Source organism: Vipera ursinii, assembly GCF_947247035.1.
Source record: "Vipera ursinii genome assembly, chromosome: 8".
In the NCBI taxonomy this organism is placed as follows: domain Eukaryota; kingdom Metazoa; phylum Chordata; class Lepidosauria; order Squamata; family Viperidae; genus Vipera; species Vipera ursinii.
The window spans coordinates 9,659,454-9,678,418 of NC_139519.1; the positions used below are offsets into that span (position 1 = coordinate 9,659,454).

The 18,965-nt window shown below is 42.3% G+C and overlaps 1 protein-coding gene across 2 annotated transcripts in view; it reads right to left on the reverse strand.

Annotated features, from left to right (window-relative positions):
• Positions 1-4,943: 4,943 nt before the first annotated feature.
• Positions 4,944-18,965, reverse strand: part of LOXL2 (lysyl oxidase like 2) — a 63,033-nt gene continuing 49,011 nt past the window's right edge. The window contains exons 8-13 of one of the 2 annotated variants that reach the window (XM_083368451.1): positions 16,306-16,468; positions 13,305-13,548; positions 9,464-9,579; positions 8,451-8,587; positions 7,138-7,249; positions 4,944-5,351 (exon numbers count right to left, since the gene is read on the reverse strand). In XM_083368451.1, coding sequence (XP_083224577.1) covers positions 5,284-5,351; positions 7,138-7,249; positions 8,451-8,587; positions 9,464-9,579; positions 13,305-13,548; positions 16,306-16,468 — 840 coding nt within the window. In that variant the 3' untranslated portion in view covers positions 4,944-5,283. The remainder of the gene's footprint in view (positions 5,352-7,137; positions 7,250-8,450; positions 8,588-9,463; positions 9,580-13,304; positions 13,549-16,305; positions 16,469-18,965) is intronic. The other variant, XM_083368452.1, reaches the window with a different exon arrangement.

The window sequence follows — 18,965 nt, forward strand, 5'->3', positions numbered from 1 at the left end:
AGAAGGATACGTAAAGTTCTAGAAGGGGGCAACATTAGCCTCTCGGTGCCCTCTTGAAAGCAAGTCCTTGGGATTTAAAGTGTTGCACAGCCCTATCTGGTGGCGTTCCACTTTTGGGAAAAACAGTAGAAAAAGGAGGGCTGAAATCTAGTTAGAGCCCTTTTGCCATTTCTCTCCTACAAACTACATAATGGCTTAGGTGAAGTGGATGAATTGATATCGCAGGATCCAATCTGGGTCGGTCACCAGAACTAGAGGTTTGGTCTTCTGAGCTTTCAGACTTAACGCTAGAGTCCATCCTCGGAGAACTTCTCTCTACCGAAATGTAGAGAGTAGAAAAGAGAGAAAGAGTAGAACTTTACCACTCATTCTAGTAGGGAGAAGTTCTCCAAGGATGGACTTCAGCATTGGTCTGAAAGTTCAGAAGATTAAATCTCTAGTCCTAGTGGACCGATCCAGATTGGATCTTGCCACATTATCCTGGGACATGTACATGTGCCTTCATTCGTGGGAAATGGTATTGCTTTAATTCTGCCTCTGGTGTGCTTTCCAAAGGAATAAGCATGCAACTGCAAGTTTGGGTCTCAAAATTCATGTGGGGGAATGGGTTCTCAGCCCTCTCATCCTGGATTTCAGCTCTTAAAGAGTAGATTATGTGGGGAAGTACTGGAGGCCCCAAACAGTACATCTGCAGAAGCCAAGGACCCGTTTACTGACTCCCCTGTTACTTTTTTTTCTTTCTTTTTTTTACAAAAGTTAAAATAGTTAACATCCAAGCCAAAATGCCTATCGGTTTGTTCAAATCCTCTTGTTTGCTACATTTAACAACTTAGAAAAGTTGAGTTGGGCCAGTCTTTTGGCCTGTGATGTGCTTTCAGTGGTGGGTGAGGGACTAAATCACTGTTCTAGGAGATGAGGATTTGCTGAGATTGGTTGTGAATTTTGACTGTTGCAGAAATAGCACACTATCATGTGCATCTTCTTCTAAGGCCTTGTTACAAGCTTTTAAGAGAGACGTTCCTCAGTCAGACTAAATCTCGGTTTGTCCGGTCAAACTAATGACCGGATGAAAAACTGATTCTCAGCCAAGGAGCACATCATTTGCTTATATTTATATTGCTATTAGAAGGGACGCGGTGGCTCAGTGGGTTAGGACGCTGAACTTGTCGATCAGAAGGTCGGCAGTTTGGCGGGTCGAATCCCGAGTGCCGCGTAGCAGAGTGAGCGCCTGTTACTCGTCCCAGCTTCTGCCCACCTAGCAGTTCGAAAGCACGTAAAAATGCAAGTAGAAAAATAGGGACCACTACGGTGGGAAGGTAACAGCGTTCCGTGCTAGTCATGCCGGCCACATGACCACGGAGACATCCTCGGACAAGCGCTGGCTCTTCGGCTATGAAACGGAGATGAGCACCGGCCCCTAGAGTTGGAAACGACTAGCACGCATGTGCGGGGGAACCTTTACCTTTACCTATATTGCTATTAATCGGTGGTGGGATTCAGCCAGTTTGCACCACTTCGGCAGAACCGATAGCTAATTTTTTGTCGCCCAGGCCCAGAATGGACTTCCGGAAGTGGCATCCACACAGAGAACCGGTTGTTCACCTATTTGAATCCCATCACTGCTACTAATGCAAGTAAGCTGAAGTCAAAATTCAGGTAGATGCCTCTCCCCCTTTGCTGTCACCGTATAGAAGAGGTCCTCATTTAATTTGCAGAAAACCACACCAAAGGGCTACATTGCTAGGAAAGGTGATTGTAGCTACCTCAAGATGTCGGGTCTCCAATACAGGTGGGCAATACCTCCTCCCAACGTTTTCAGGATTTTATGTCTGCTCCCCCTCCGCAACCCCTTGCATCTCTAGGCTAAAACCTGAGTGAAAGGGGAATTTTTTGACGAAATGTTGCTTGAACCCATCCATTCAGAAGAAATTGGATTTGTCGGAGGAGAATGTTTGTAGCTCAGAGTTAGAATGAGGCATCCTTGGTGCTCTCTTAAGCTTGCTTGTTTTCTTGCGGACGTTTCATTACCTAAACTAGTTAACATCAGAGCATTGCTGACGTTGGTTTACTTTGGTAATGAAACGCCTGCAAGGAAACAACCAAGCTCGGAAACCAAAAGTCGCTCATATTGGATTTGTCACAAAAAGTGAAACCTTTTCCTAACCCTGCTTAAAATGGGGAGAGAGGCTGAAGGCTGCACAATGGAGGGTTTAGCTTTCAAGAAGGAAGGTTAGATTAATTTTACTGTAGAACAAACACTGCAGTTTTCATCTGTCTTCTACTAGGGAACAAAAACCACGGCAGGAAACTTATCTCCAATTTCAGTAGTCCTGGCCAGAGGAGACGTGAAGAAGGCTTAGCTCCACAAGCTCCCCACCCCTGAACTGTCAAGGCAAAGAGCCACCAATATATGCCTTGGGGGACTGGAGGCTAAAACATATAGGGAACGGTTGCTGGAATTGGGTATGTGTAGTTTAATGAAGAGAAGGGTGAGGGGTGACATGATAGCAGTGTTCCAATATCTCAGGGGCTGCCCCAAAGAAGAGGGAGTCAAGCTATTCTCCAAAGCACCTGAAAGCAGGACAAGAAGCAACGGATGGAAACTAGTCGAGGAGAGAAGCAACCTGGAATTAAGGAGAAACTTCCTGACAGTTAGAACAATTAACCAGTGGAACAACCTGCCTCCAGAAGCGATGAATGCTCCAACACTGGAAGTTTTTAAGAAGAGATTGGACAACCATTTGTCTGAAATGGTATAGGGTTTCCTGCCTCAGCAGGGGATTGGACTAGATGACCTCCAAGGTCCCTTCCAAATTATTATTATTATTATTATTATTATTATTATTATTATTATTATTATTATTATTATTATTATTATTATTATTATTATTATTATTATTATTATTATTATTATTATTATTATTATTATTATTATTATTATTATTATTATTATCCCCTTCGGGTTGTCTGCTGCCTACTTGTGTTTCCAGATTTTTCAGCCTGGTTTGCCATTCTAAGAGAGGGCTTAGTTTTTGTTTTGTGGAGGTTGTTCTGTATCCCTTCCTCCCATCACAGCTGCTGGCTGTGCATGCTGCAGCATATCAGCGTAGCCGATTGGGGTGTTTTCCTCAATTGCTGTGCATATTTATCTTTTTATTTATGGCACCACTGTTATTGTTCATCGGCCAGAGTCATTTGTTGAGATGGGTGGCTATACGAGTTAATCAAATAAATAAAACAGCTACATTCATAATAGGTTTGAGTGTGACCTCTAGGAAATAAGACACAAAGACCATGATATCTGGCCTATTAGAGCAAGAGAAAAAGGTAAACAGAAGGGAGAGAGGGAGGGAAGAGAGGAAAGGAGGAATGAAGGAGGGGAAGAGGAAGAAGGAAGAGAGGAAGGGAAGGGAAGGAAAGAAAGAAAAAAAGAAAGGCCAGTCCAAGCATTGTTTTGTGAATAAGTGACTAGCCTTGTCATGCCCATTGTGTAGTAGAGAGATCCATTGTGCAGAGAACTGGCTCTGAAAATTTGTTAGTGCAACATTTTAAAAGAAAGTCTACCAGTGGTCAGCATAATCTCAGTTTATTCATACAACACTTATACCTGTGCAAAATACGGTTTTAAAATCCTCTTAGCTTATCCTCCCAACCAACGTGTCTGAACTAGTTCTCATTTGACAAGCAAGAATCAGCGAGCGAGCAAGAAAAAGGGAGTGGATGGCTATAAAAAAATTCACAGTGTCCCTGATCAAGAAGTGATGTGTGAACCTGGTTTGCATCAATCCACAGTAATGGACGTGACTCTTTGATAATGTGGTTCACCTCTCCGGCTACAAATTTATTTTTTCTTTCTTTCATAAAGTAGCCAAGGAAGGAGTTTTCAAGAAGGGAAGGCTTTAAATCATTTTATGTTTTCTCTTTACAGTTGAGATACGTTGAATTCCTTCTCTGTTATGGTGGGTTTAAAGTCTTGATGTAGCCATAGCTATTAACATCCATGGCCAGAGACCATCTACCCTTAGTCACTGATGCTTAAAAGTAACAATAGATAAAGTCCAAGTTCGCCTTTTTGAGCCTCCAAAAATATTTCATTGACGATTAATTATTTTAGAAACAAAATGCTGGATATGGTTATCTGATCCACCGCGGCAAATATAGCTCGATATCACAGTTCCCTCTTTTGTATAGGATAGTAAAAAGAAAATTGGAACCTTGTGGGGTTTTTTTTCCTTTGGAAGTACTGTATACAAACTCTCTCCCTGGGTAAAGGCCTTTACTTAAAAAGAAACACTATTCAAGTAGGAATGGTTTTCTGCAGCAATGCATGTCCTCAAACAAACAGAGGCAAATGTGTGCTTAGCACCATCGTACATTTACTAATGCAGGGGTTGTCATCAAAAAGTAAAGATGGCTGCAATGCCATAGTTGCGGGTAGCCATCTTGATTTTTTGGAATTCCACCCCAAGGACTCCCGTGTAAAGCATGTCCTAAGAAATTCATTTTTTTTTCTTAAAAGGTACCATAGAATAGTTTGCCGTAATGAATAGGAAAGAGGTCTATTGTGGGAAAAACTTGGTTTATGTGATGTATTTCTTAATAGTCACGGGATGGGAAAGGGTGGGGTGATGTGGACGGAAAAGGCATGGATTGGAAGATAAGGCAGGGCAAATGAACAGCTCACTGTGTTTCAAAAAATTCACAGTTTAGTGGTTTTTAAAACCAAGGTGGAAGTTAGGATGACCATATTTTTCTTTGCCCTACTGACAGTTCCACCTTCCCCCCCCTCCCCAACATCAAATGTCACCCGTGTTCTTGGAGATGTGAGCAGGTTAAGATGAAGAAAGGTGACATCCCACCTGTGGCATAGAGTCAGATTTTAGAACATCTGCGAGACAAACTACAAAAGCTGAAAAAATAAGTCCTCAAAAAAGGTAACTCTGAGCGCCAAACCTCCTTGCTGAGTTATCAGTCAGATGCCCCTTCAGACACTGCAGTGGACCAAGGGGGGGCGGGGGGGCGTGAGAGTTTGCGATTGTTGAAGCACCTGGAGGGAAGCAAAGTCATACAGCTAGTGCAAAACCTTCCTTCTCTTGGAATGGGTGTGAAATTTGAGCCTGCCGTTGCGTCGCCTTCTGCTAAACATTGCAAAGTAGGTTTGGAGTAACACCCTTGAAAAATAACTTACAGAGCTAACGTGAACGTTCATGGTTGGTTGCTTGATACTTCAGTTTTCCGAGCAGTGGTTAGGGAAATCATGGGAAAAGCCATGAGGGTCTAAAGTTAAAACACCTGATTGTTCCAAAGTCCACTGAAATATTCTTTCTGATCTGGTTCATAGTAAGAGTTGGCTGTGAGAAGGGAGAAAAGAGAGAAAGAGTCAAATGGCAGAGTCGACTTGGATAGCTATGTGCAAAATAGCAATAGCACTTAGACTTATATACCGCTTCACAGTGCTGTACAGCCCTCTAAGTGGTTTACAGAATCAGCATATTTCCCCCCCCCCCAACAATCTGGGCCCTCATTTTACCGACCTCGGAAGGACGGAAGGCTGAGTCAGCCTTGAGCCAGTGAGAATCGAACATCTGGCAGTTGGCAGAGTTAGCCTGCAGTGCTGCCTTCTAACCACTGTGCCATCACCAACTGCAGATATTCCTTAACTTACAAACACAGTTGGGGACAGAATTTCCATCACTGAGCAAGTCAATTGTTAAATGAGTCATGCCCAATTTTATGACCTTTTTCTTGCTCCGGTTGTTAAATAAATCAATGCAGTTGTTAAGTGAATTGTGCAGCCATTAAGCAACTCCAGCTTCCCCTGCTGACTTTGCTTGTCAGAAGCCAGCTGGGAAGGTTGCAAATGGCAATCACATGACCCTGGGATGCTGCAGTTATCATAAATACATGCCAGTTGCCATATGCCCAAATTCTGATCACGTGACATGGGGACGCTGAAACCATCCTCTAAGTGTGAGGTCCGGGTGTAAATGACTGTTTTCAGTGCCATTGTAACTTTGAAAGACCGCTAAACAAATGGTTGTAAGTCAAGGACTATCTGTATTATTGAAGGAAGAATGAAGTCATCGGGGACCTCAGCCCATTTCAAAATCTGCCTGCTTCTTCAATGATGGTTTTGAGTGGTTGTAATGGAGATTATGTGCCCCTTAGCAACAGCAACAACAAAACCTTTCATCTTGACTTAATGATAGCCATGCGTTTTTATTATAAAAACAAGTGGAAAAAAATCAGCAAATGAATTCCAAAGAAAAACCCACTAATTTCAGTTCTGCAGTAACAGCCTGTGAGGGTCGGTAGAATGGTGAGGAGAGGCTGTTAGTGTTGGCCTTTTGACACAGATTGTATAAAACTGAATATGACAGTTCTATTTATGTCTTAATTTTTTTTTTAAAAAAGTGGAGGTAACGCTACACCTGTGTATTTATATCAGTTGGATGAAAAAGACAAGTTGAAAACAGGAAAGGTTCAACTGGGTTTCCAGTTGAAACCAGGAGGAAATATCCAGATAAGGCTGATTTTTAACTTTGCTTTTCAAAACAGGTGAATTTCCCAGCTGACATTTGGGACTTCTAGAAACATGATGGGGTTCCTGGAAATTTATCTGGTATATGCAAAAAACCTCTTGCAGGATTCCAGAATGACCATCAGAAACCGATGAACCAGTTCTAATTCAATCACAAAAGTATAATTTAACACATGAGCAATGAAATGAATGGGATGTTTAAGTAAAAATATGACATAAGAATCTTTTTCTTACACTTTTTTGATACAAGCTATTCAATTATTGTAGAGGACCACAGAGACAGCTTGAAAGAAGGAACATGAGGGCAATTGTATAAATACCAGCATAGCCTTGAGAGAGGTAGGGTGAGAAAGAAACTCAAGACTGCTCTGTCTTGATTCTCTTCAGTATGAGAGAGAGAGACAGAGACAGAGACAGACAGACAGACAGAGGAGAATGAGGAGAAAGTTTGTCTGGCTTTCAAGATCTTGCAACTGTAGAGTTTTGATAGTCTTACTACAGTCTGTTTCCTGACTGTGAAGAGCTGAGAACTATTTTATTGATACAAAGTTTATCCCATAGTTGTTCAAAAGAAGAAAAACAAAAGTCAGACTAACCTATATGGCAGTTGAACACCCACACACGTTGTAACCCATACCTGACGTTACATATCATAACGTTGTTGGAATAATCAGATTCTGCCACTTCAAAGGTTGGATTAACAATGATCTAGGTAAAGAAACAGGAATTTCAGCGTGATCTAATTGGAGATACAATCCTAATTGGATGTGTGTAAGAAAAGTTAGTTTGATCATGCAACTGGAGCCTTCTCTTATTTTTACCCCTCACACGTATAAAGGGGAGGCTTCAATTACCCAACTGCCAGCAGACACTGTTTTTAGCACAAACTGATGCAGCCTTTGCATTTACTGAATCTAAAACAGCCTAAGAGTGTGGTTCCCAACATTTTCTTCATCATGGACCCTCTTTAAATACCTTTTGTGGCCACGGACTCCCAAGACTTAAGATTTAAATCATAACATTTCTTGAAGCCTTGGCGGACCCACTGTGATGACATCACACACCCCCTCCCCGGGTCTGCGGACCACAGGTTGAGAACCAGTGGCTTAAGAGATCTCCCTTAAGAGCAATATTTATGTAAGACCAAAGGTATAGATTTAGACTTGTTTAAATTCTGCTTAGTAATGCCATTTAAGTTGTATATCCTCCCCCCCCCCACTCCACTGCAACTGGGTCACCCACAAGTAGTCCTTAACTTATAACCACAGCTGGGTCCAAAATTCCCATTGCTAAGCAAGGCAGTCATTAAGTGAATCAAGCCTAGTTTTATGAGGGGTTTGTGGATTGCTGCAGCTGTTAAGTGAATCACACAGTTGTTAAATGAATCAGGCTTCCCTGTCTGGACAACCTCAAAGAGCTAACATTCTTCCTGAGCTCTTCCAAAGTATCATCAATTCAGATTAGAATAGAACATAATAACGGAATTGGAAGGGACCTTGGAGGTCATCTAGTCCAACCCCCTGCTCAGGCAGGAAACCCTATGCCATTTCGGACAAATGGTTGTCCAGTCCCTTTTTAAAAACCTCCAGTGTTGGAGCACCCACAACTTCTGGCTTTGGAGAACAGCTTGACTCCCTCTTCTTTGTGGCAGCCCCTGAGATATGTCACGTAATCTTTTTTCCCCATCTGGTGCGAATGAGAAAGCAGAATGTAGGGAGGAATATTGCAGCTCAACCCACTTTGTAATGGCTACATAAACGTGGCCAACATAGAACAGATTCCATTTGTCTGATGATATACTTCCAAGCATATTAAGACAATCAGCTGGCTGGTGAAGGGAGAGGCTGGGTTGCTTATATTCTGCAAACAAGGACTGTGGTCACCTTTCACTTGTGGAATTGCAGCTTACCCGGAAGATGTAGTCTCCTTGTTTGAGATCTGTAACGTCAATCCACTGGCAATCAATATTATGCTGATACACATCATAGCATCCAACGGAAATCCCTTGCTCCCCAAAATTTGCACACTCGTACTGCTTCTGGACACCTAAGAAGGAAGTCAGTACAAAGGTAGTATCAAGGTTTTGGAAGACCTGATTGTGTTTTAACTAAACAGCAATAAGAGATGTGAGCTATGGATATGCTTCAGATGAGCTCACCAAGAGGAATGTGGGCACCCATTTCATGTAATTAGCCCAAAGGTGCTTCTTCCAAAAGGCAACTGGGCTTTCTTGATTTTTGAAGAAAGAACTGAAGAAGCTTCTTGGATGAGAAGAGAACATTTTCAAAGTTAAAAAAAAAACCCAAGAAAGTTCAGTTGCTTTTTTGGAAAAAGAACCTTTGGGACAACCATGACCTGGATGATTAAGAATCTCCATAGACATATCATATAATTAAATTTCCAGTTCAACGGTATCTCCAAAAAGAGGTTACACAATGGCAGTTGACTTGGGAGGAGAGGTTGGGTGCAATCTTTGGCAGAAGGAAGTGAAGGATTGTGGGGTGAAGCCTTAGACGTTGCTCATTTCAATAGAGATATACTAGATCAGGCTGGCCACTGTTCTGATATAAAGCAGTTTCCTATATCCACAGGTGTGGTTGCCTAGAGCTAGTATTTTCTTCATTCTGAAGGGGAAAGTATCATCTTTAAAGGTTTATTCCAAGGAATGTCCTGGACCCTGAAAGCATTCTTCAACCAGATTTCTGGATAAGTGGACCAATGGATGGTGGAAAGCTGATTCTCCATTTGATTTTAATGGTATCAAACAGCTCACAATCTCCCCATGGAGACTCAGCCTTCGACATATTTTCGGTGCTGGTGTAAAGTGGGAAAACAGCTGGGGATTAAGGAGAGCTAGTTCAAAGTATCAGGAGTTGCTGACATATTATCAATGCATTGAAATAACAGTAGGAACACATGTACCATCTATACAGTCACTGTCCTCCAGGCAAAAGCTGGCTTTGTGGCCTTCAGCAACTTGAGTCCAGTTGCTATCCAGAAGATCATAGTGGGTAAAGACTTCCATGCTGTGGTAATGCCTGTGGAAGCCAGAAAGAAAGCAAATTTCTGAAGGCTGTCAATGAAGATTTGATGTCTTGTGTAAACTTAGCACGGATTATGTAACCTAGTTGGGTAATGAAATGCCTGCAAGAAAACCCATCAAGCTCAGAGAGCGCCAAAGACTCCACAATTCAACCCTGAGCTACAGTTATTCTCTTCTATGGATAAACTCAGCTCTCTGTAATTTAGTAGGAAATCATAGTTAAGGCTGGTGAATGCGGCCATTTTCTTTATATAATCAAAGCCAGAATGGCATTTTATCATGACTGTAGTATCTACCCTACCACATATGTATACAGGGAATACCTTTTTCACTAACATACTATATTAGCCTACCTGGAAGCCCTAGCCACTGCTTGTCCAAATTTACTACTGGTTAACTATAAATGCTTTTCATTTGGATGCAAATGTCTCCCAAATGTCACTATTTATTGACTGGATGAATTCCAGCTTGGTGACATTAGTCTAGAAGAATGTGTGTGGACCTCAGTTCCTAGAATGCTGGTTGGGGAATTCCACATATATGGAATTTGCCACATTGAGAAATTCCTTAGGGGATTCTGAGTCTTTGCCGTGATGGGGAAGATGATATAGAGATTGGGTCAAGAATATATAGAAGATAAAGGTAAAGGTAAAGGTTCCCCCGCACATGTGTGCTAGTCATTTCCAACTCTAGGGGCCGGTGCTCATCTCCGTTTCAAAGCCAAAGAGCCAGCGCCTGTCCCAGGACATCTCCGTGGTCATGTGGCCGGCATGACTGGACGCCAAAGGCGCACGGAACACTGTTACCTTCCCACTGTAGTGGTCCCTATTTTTCTACTTGCATTTTTATGTGCTTTCGAACTGCTAGGTGGGCAGAAGCTGGGACGAGTAACAGGCGCTTACTCTGTTATGCGGCACTCGGGATTCGACCCGCCAAACTGCCGACCTTCTGATCGACAAGCTCAGCGTCCTAACCCACTGAGCCACCGTGTCCCTTATATAGAAGATACAGCTCTTTAAAAACAGGAGACATAGTTCTTTCAAATTAGTGCTCAGTGGAATTGATCAAAGCCAATAAATCAAGTCTCAGTTTCCACAAAGGTTCGTGCCTGCTAAAGTTGCAATTGTCCTGCTCAGAAATGAATTTACTTTTCTTGAAGCTCAGTTTATACTTTGGAATAAACTTAATCCAGCAGTGCTGCACAATATCCTTGATCAAACTAAACAATGAGCTCACCTCCACGGAGGTAATTCAGCTGCAGGTAAAGTACTTACTTGGTGGGAGGCCTCCTTCAAAGCTTTAGTTAAGCTTTAAATAGCTTCAAGGAAGATGATTTGAAGAGCCATCTGCTCCTATTTATCCTGCCTGGACTTCTTTTCATCAACATACCCCCATCCTGAGTTAGATTTAGCAGATGGTTATAAAGAGACGGCTTCTTTTAGCAGAGATGTTCATTGCAACCTGTTTTGTACTTTTTTTGTTTAGGTTGTTTTCCAAAACTTTTAGGCCATCACCGCTATTTATATGACCTCTATTATAACGTCTTTCTGCTGTGTTTCTGGTATGTGTATTGTACATTGTGATTATGGGTTCGAAGACCAAATCTGTAATGTGTGATCCATTTCATTATGGAATGGCAGAGAAACATTTAAGTAAAGAAATCAATATTGTCTACCGATTTGTGCTAAGATAACTCAGGCTGAATCAACTTCCTTGGATTGATTGGGATTACAAACATTCTTTAAATAAATCCATCAGAAACCAATTATGCAAAGAAAAAAAAATCATTTTAACTTGGCAGGACGTGCCGGACTGAAATCCCACAAGATTTTCCTGAAACGTCTCTGACTTACAACCATGTTCCAGAAATCTTCCAAGAAGGAAAAAAATTCCCCTCACCTGAATGTCAAAATAGAACATTAACTGAATATGGGACTCTGGGACTAAGCTATGGTTCCTTCCCCAAAACAAAAGTGTTGTGTGAATATGGAGATTCTCAATCACCCAGGTCATGGTTGTCCCAAAGGCAACTGGACTTTCTCAAAAAGGCAAATGGACTTTCTTTGATTTTTCCTTGACCGTGGGGGCACAGATAAACCTCCATCTGGCCTCAACGACTCTCAGAAAGAGTGCTAATGACCAGATGACTGCAAGGAACATAAATCCTTCCATTCTCCACCATTCAGTCAGAACGGAAAAAGCTTCTTGGGTGAGAAGCGAAACATCTTCACGCAAAAACAAAGTCTAGTTGTCTTCTGAAAAAACACCTTTGGGACACATAGTATGAGTATTTGACCCTTTTTGATCAACATGGAATTTAGGCTTACAAGGATGAGATTATAAGCATTAGGTACATTGTAATAAGCTTTTTCCCCAAATGTTGAAAGAGATTCTGGCATCTTGCAAGAAGTTTTCATTTTTAATTTGTGCAACACCCATGATGAATGCCAACAGACTGTGAATGGCACACTTGCTTGTGCAAAAACCAAGTGTAGAATCAGAGCCAGAAAATAAGCATGTCCTGGCTATAAGCTGTGGGAAACTAAGGAACTGCAAGTTAATTCCTTTGCACCTGAGAAAATAAACCACAGAGGACACTGAACACCTGGAACTCAGTATCAGGTAGATGATACATCGATCTGTTTATTCTACGTGCATGTAGGGGAAAGCATGTTTTTTTTAAAGGAAATCTTTTTGAGTTGCTATAAGATTTTTTTTTTGCCACAAATTCTTTGATTTCTCTTTTACCTGCTTTTAAGTGAAACCCTGCTACCCACCCCATTCCAGATCATGAATAGAATTCCATAGTCGGCAGATGGAAAATATGGAGAGCTGCTAAGGCGTCCAAACTATTTACTTTGAATTTGGATGCTTGAGCAATTTCCAGTGTGAAAAAGTCAAACATAAATGCAAACTGTAGGACTGTGTTCCTAAAATATGTCTGCCTGCTCAGAAAGGTGTTTATCTTACACTGTTTATAGACCAGAAATACTGTAAAGGAATTGAGCGGACATTCATGTCTATAAACAAACTGGTTAGTTGTAGCTGCCTCACTTAATTTGAACTTTTCAGAAAGTCCAGAAAGGAAATGAGTGTTAATAGGAAAGGACATTGTGAGGTTAAGAAGAAAGAGGCCACATCAAGAGGGTGACCAGCCATGTTTGTTGGTCCGAGAAGCTTGATCAACTGGTGCTCTAAGCCTGTCTGAGATGCTCATAGGCTTTCAGGCTTGGTGATCCAAAATATGTTTAGTGGTTTTGGAAAAGATCTGCCAATTCAGGATCAACAGAGTGAGATGGATCTGGCTTCATCAAAAAGGGCTGCACAGATTCATACAGAACTGGCAGGATTCCCTCCCTGTGCTATGGCATAACACAATTTGCTTAGGGTGGTGTTTTAATCCAAGACTCTCCAAACTTGGCAACTTTAAGACTTGTGGACTTCAGCTCCCAGAATTCCCCACCCAGCCATGTTTTTAAGCCACAGTGAATTAAATTATGGCTTCGAGTGAGGTGTGAGCAGGTCAAGAACGTGCTCATGGGCTGGTTGAGTTTGACTTTGAACCAGTGGCCAAGGCCACCAGCAGTTTAACTCACCCTAAGAACCCTTTTTCTTGCAGATCCGTGTGATGACCCTCCATGAGTTGTGACAGCATTCAGTGGTTTTCACTTTTTTCCTCCTTTCCTGTCTACAAAAGTGAAGATAGAAAGCAAGACTTGCCTGTGGCATTCGTGCCAGATCCAAGCGTGGCGGCCCATTTTGGGACGGAAGTCAGCCTGCCCATTGTTGTGGATCTGGGAGGAGAAACGGAAGAGTCTCCTATGACCGCTGGACACCGAGGTATTGACCGCAGAGGAGGCCAGGCAATTCTCTTCCATGGCGCACTGCAGCACATGCATGGGGCGATCCTCCAGATAGGATGTTTGTTCTACTTGCTTGGCATTGAGAACGAGATCTGCTGCAGCTGTAGACATCAATCGACAGTAAGGATTTTGCTTTTATCCTCTGAGTATTTCCACTGCAGGATGTCTATGGAGATTCTCCGTCGTCATAGTTATCTCAAAGGTGCTTTTTCGGGAGGCAACTGGGTTTTTTTGTTTTTCTTTGAAGACATTTCGCTTCTCATCCAAGAAGCTTCTCCAGCTCTAGATGGCGGAGAAGGGAAGGGTTATATTCCTTGCAGACACCTGATCATTTGCATTCTTTTAGAGAGTCGTTGAGGCCACCCGGAGGTTTATCTGTGTCATCAGGGTCACCTGAATAGTGCAAATGGGTGTGGAATTGATACAGATAAACTCCAGGTGGCCTCAATGACTCTCTAAAAGAATGCAAATGACCAGCCACCTGTAAGGAGTATAAATCCTTCCATCCCCCACCACCCAGTCAGAGCTGAAGAAGCTTCTTGGATGAGAAGCAAAATGTCTTCAAAGAAAAACCAAGTCCAGTTGCCACCCGAAAAAGCAGCTTTGGGTTTCCACTGCAGGATTTATAGGCTGCCTTGAAAAACGGAGGGTTTCCCGAGACACTTTCAAGGCCGTGTGCGTCCTAAGTTATATTTACAGCAAGCGTGTAAGGCAGATGTTTTTAAAGCAAGGGAGCAAGAAAAACAAAACCATCAAATGCAGATACAGATGGTCCTCAATTGACATCCACAGCTGGGACCAGAATTTCCATCTCCAAGCAAGGTGGTTGTTAAGTCATCCCCGATTTTATGACCCTTCCCCCCCACCCCTGCCATCGTTGCTAAATAATGGCTGCATTTGTTAAGGGAATCATGGGGCCGTTAAACAAATCTGGCTTCACCCATTGACCTTGCATGTGGGAACTGGCTGCAAAAGGTGATCTCATGACTCTGAGCTGCCGCAATCATAAATACCTGTCCCTTGCCCAATGCCTGAATTTTGATCATTTGACCTTGGTGATCCTGTGATAGTAATAAGTGTGAAGACTTGGTTGTGGGTCACTTTTTTTCAGAGAGGTCGTAACTTGGAATGGTCACTAAACACATGATTGTACGTTGAGGACTCCTTGCAATTAAAACGGACTCCACACTTCAGAAGTAAAAAAAAAGAGGAGGAAATGGAATTAAAATAAATAAATAAATAAATAAATTAAAATAAAAGGAGCTAAAAGACAAACGCTTAGAGCAGCACCAAATGCTGAATCGTCATCAGTCTAGAAAGAGTGCAGAGAAGAGCAAGAAAGATGATCAGGGGACTGGAGGCTAAAACATACAACGGTTGCTGGAATTGGGTATGTGTAGTTTAATGAAGAGAAGGGCGAGGGGGGACATGATAGCCGCGTTCCAGTATCTCAGGGGCTGCCCCAAAGAAGAGGGAGTCAAGCTATTCTCCAAAGCACCTGAAGGCAGGACAAGAAGAAACGGATGGAAACTAACCCAAGAGAGAAGCAACCTAGAACTAAGGAGAAACTTCCTGACAATTAATCAGTGGAATGACTTGCTTCCAGAAGTTTTGAATGCTCCAACATTGATGGTTTTAAAGAAGAGAATGGACAACCATTTGTCTCAAATGGCATGGGGTCTCCTGCTTGAGTAGGGGGTTGGACTAGAAGACTTCCAAGGTCCCGTCCAACTCTGTTATTCTGTTATTTCAGATTAGAATACATACTTAATTTCAAAGTCCAGCTCTTCAGAACAAATCTTCCCTCCCTCCCTCCCTCCCAACTTCTATTCTGAGATATAATAATAATAAACCTTTATTGTCAAAGTACATGTGTACATTGAGATTAACTGAGCCTCCCCCCGTTCTCACAAATGCTAACTTCCCTAAGCTAGCAATCTCCAGATCTATCTGGACTACAGCTCCCAGCATACCCCCCCCCACTATACCGAATAGAGCTCTGACACAGTTGTTTCCATTTATGGAACTTGATGCTTTAGTGCTATGACAGAAACGTGCAATATGAGCATCATTATCAGAGGAAGGCATCAGCAAAGTGATTTTGTGCAATTGCCAAGAAATCTTTCTGGAATGTGACCTTGTGTCACCAAGAGAGAAGCTCAGCGCAACGAGGTCTTTACGTTCATTCAGATACAACACATTTGCCTCAACAAATAGCAGCACTCGGCTCACTTGGGCTGATCAAAGAAAACTGGAGAGGTTGGACCTTGTTGGAAGTTGAAGGGGAGGTCCCAAGAACTCCCAAAAGTATGATCTCATCTGGAAAATTGAAACTCTAAAGTAGGCAATGGTGGATCTTTTCCATTACCTGAACCATATGGACACATGATAGCCGGTTACTAGAAACGTGTAACAGTTAGAATCAGATTTCTCCCTGAAGTACTGGACATAGAACATAGAATTATAGGGCTGTAAGGGACCTTAGAGGTCTTCTAGTCCAACCCTGTGCTCGAGACAGAAGCCTTAAACCATAGCCGTCAAATGGTTGTCCAGTCTGTTTTTGAAAATCTCCAGTGATGGAAAACCCACAACTCCGGGAGGCAAGTTATTCCATGGATTAATTGTTCATTATTAAACAATCAATTGAAGAGTCATTACTTAATGGAACATTATGGTTGGTTTCGAAGCCCAATTTGTTTTGCTCACTATGCCACAATAACCAAAGTTCACGGGCAAGGAAGTCAGGTTAGCATTCACCCTGGTTAAACCCGATACAATACTCAAAACATGAACGCCCTTGACTGCTATTCAGACAAACCGTGGTCTAGAGTTTGAGCAAAGGAAGCTGAAGTGCTTACTTTCTGTACAGGAAACACCAGCTGCGTAGCGTCCACCTCCCTTGGGACAGGAGACCTTGGCATCATGAGGACAGTGGAACAAAGCCATTTCGACCCCAGAGCACTTCATCCCACTCATGACCACATTGTCTGCACCAGTGTCTCCATACCAGTACCAGGTTTCCTAGTAAGAAATACCAAAGGGGATTAAGCATAGATGCATTGTAGTCTGTTTTAAATCACCTTTCCCACTTCAGTAACCTCCGGAATCACTGAATTTTAGTTTTGCTTTCTCCAGCCTGGGGGCCTAATGACCAGCTCATTGCCTAACAGTCCTATTATTTTTTCAATATCCATGTCAGATAGCTTAGGACAGGGGTAGGCAACCTCGGCTCTTTTATGACTCATGGACTTCAACTCCCAGAATTCCTGAGTCAGCTATGCTGACTCAGGAATTCTGGGAGTTGAAGTCCATGAGTCATAAAAGAGCCAAGGTTGCCTACACCTGGCTTAGGAGAATTCCCGATTTAAAGGCCAGGTTTCTAATTCAAATTAGAAATTTGAATAATTCAAAGAGCCTTGGTGGAGCAGTGGGCTAATGCCTCCTTAAGTAACACCAGCTGCCTGCAATTAGTGCAGGTTCGCATCCCACCAGGCTCAAGGTTGACTCAGCCTTCCATCCTTCCGAGGTAGGTAAAATGAGGACCCAGATTGTTGGGGGCAATTAAGCTGACTTTGTAATAATGCCGCTTGGGTGGGGGGGTGAAAGCCCTAATAAGCAGGCATATACATAGAATGAAGGCTACTGCTAAGCCGCCCTGAGTCTTCGGAGAAGGGCGGGATATAAATGGAATTAAAATAAATAAAATAAATTCGAATTTAATTCTAATTCAGGTTTTCTGTATACTTTGTGGAGCAGGCAATTCCTCCCTTCCTTTATGGATGTGTGGTCTTCCCTGATGTGTAAGGCCAAAAAAAACCATGAAGTAATCATAAGTAAGACAAATGCAAGCAAAGCAAAGCACCCTACAAGATGTAATAAAACAAAGGAAATGGAGGCAAATGCTCTCGCACGGTTGAGTTTGTCCATACAGCTCTAGAGTCTAGCGTGAAAGCTAAGCCTCAAACCTTGCAATAGAAATAATGATGGAGCAGAACTTGGCAGTGTTCCTGGAAATCTTCAATGAAAGGTCTAAAAGCATAACGTGAACAATTTCTAGGTTCTGGCCAAAACACACAGCCAGTAAGAAATGGATATATGAAGGCTGCATGCCAATAATCATAAACAGGGAGCAGAGTAAAAATGTGAGCAACTGACTCAGTAGCACATTCCGGACAAATATCACAGCACTCACAATATGGGATATTGTCAAAACCTTCCCTCCAGCTGGCAGTTGTTTGTCATCAGCAAGCTATCCTAGCAATTGTAATGGTCGACTGACAAATTGATAAAAGTTCAGGAGATGATTTTGCTCCATTATCGGGGTGAAAGAATTGCTTCCTTGTCAGTTGGAAAAGAAGCTTGTTAGATAGAAGCAGAAGAAAATCCATGCCCTGCCTAATACATTAGGGAATATATCTAAACTGGGAATAGCGTAGTTGATGACGTTCATGCAACTTTATCCCTTTCATTTCAATAAATCTTGTTAAAGAAGCCTTGGTGCAAATATTGCCCGGAAGGATTGGCTGAGTCAGAGCCTAACAATAACGGAAAATCATATAGATTTGAAGATCAGTGCAGCCATCATAGTATCTTCATTTCTCTCGCCAGTCTCTTGACAAATTAATTTATTGCAAAGTGCACTGATTTTAAATTAGCTGGCATGTGTTATGTCCAAGCTCCAATTCTCATGGCAAAACAGCTCAATGATTAATCTATCTGCTTAATCTGTTTTGAGTCAGAATTACTGCCATGATCATGTTGTTTACCCACTAAATAACCCCTTGCTAGATTTCTGTATATTGAGGTATGTTGAAACACCAGCTCCATAACCACACTGCACTTTTAACACCATAGTTATAAGTTTATATCTTGGAAACAGAATGAAGAATGAAGATGCCAGCTTTGGAAGGTGTGCTGAACATCAAGAATCTAGTAACACAGCTCATCTTGGAAACGGTTCAGTGGTGATGGTGGAATCCTGATTATTATTATTATTCATTTATTTATTTTGTGTTTGATTGTAACCAGGAGACTACAATGCTAATACAGAGTAGTAGTTTAGTTGCCTAAAGCTACTAGCCTTGTTTGGTTCATGCTCACACACTATCCAGGGGTGATCAACACCAGAAAGAAAGACAAGTGACTTTCCTGCTGTGTCATTTAGGGCCCTCTACTGAAGCCGCCTAGCAAACAGGAAGGTCCAGTGCCAACAGGATTCCAGCTGTCCACACAAGTACCAGCTCATCCCCCACAAAAGTGGTGCCTATTTATCTACTTGCATGTAGCATGCTTTCAAACCATTTGATGGAAAGAAGCTGAAGCAAGTGATGGGAGATCACCCTGCCACACAGTGCTAGGACTCCAACGTCTGGAGCAAAGACCATCTCCAGAGTCATTCAGCTATTGAGCCACTGAGTCTCCTAATCCTGAGTATGTTAACACAGGGGTCTTCAAACTTGGCCCTTTTATGACTTGTGGACTTCAACTCCCAGAATTCCTCAGCCAGGCATGCCTGGCT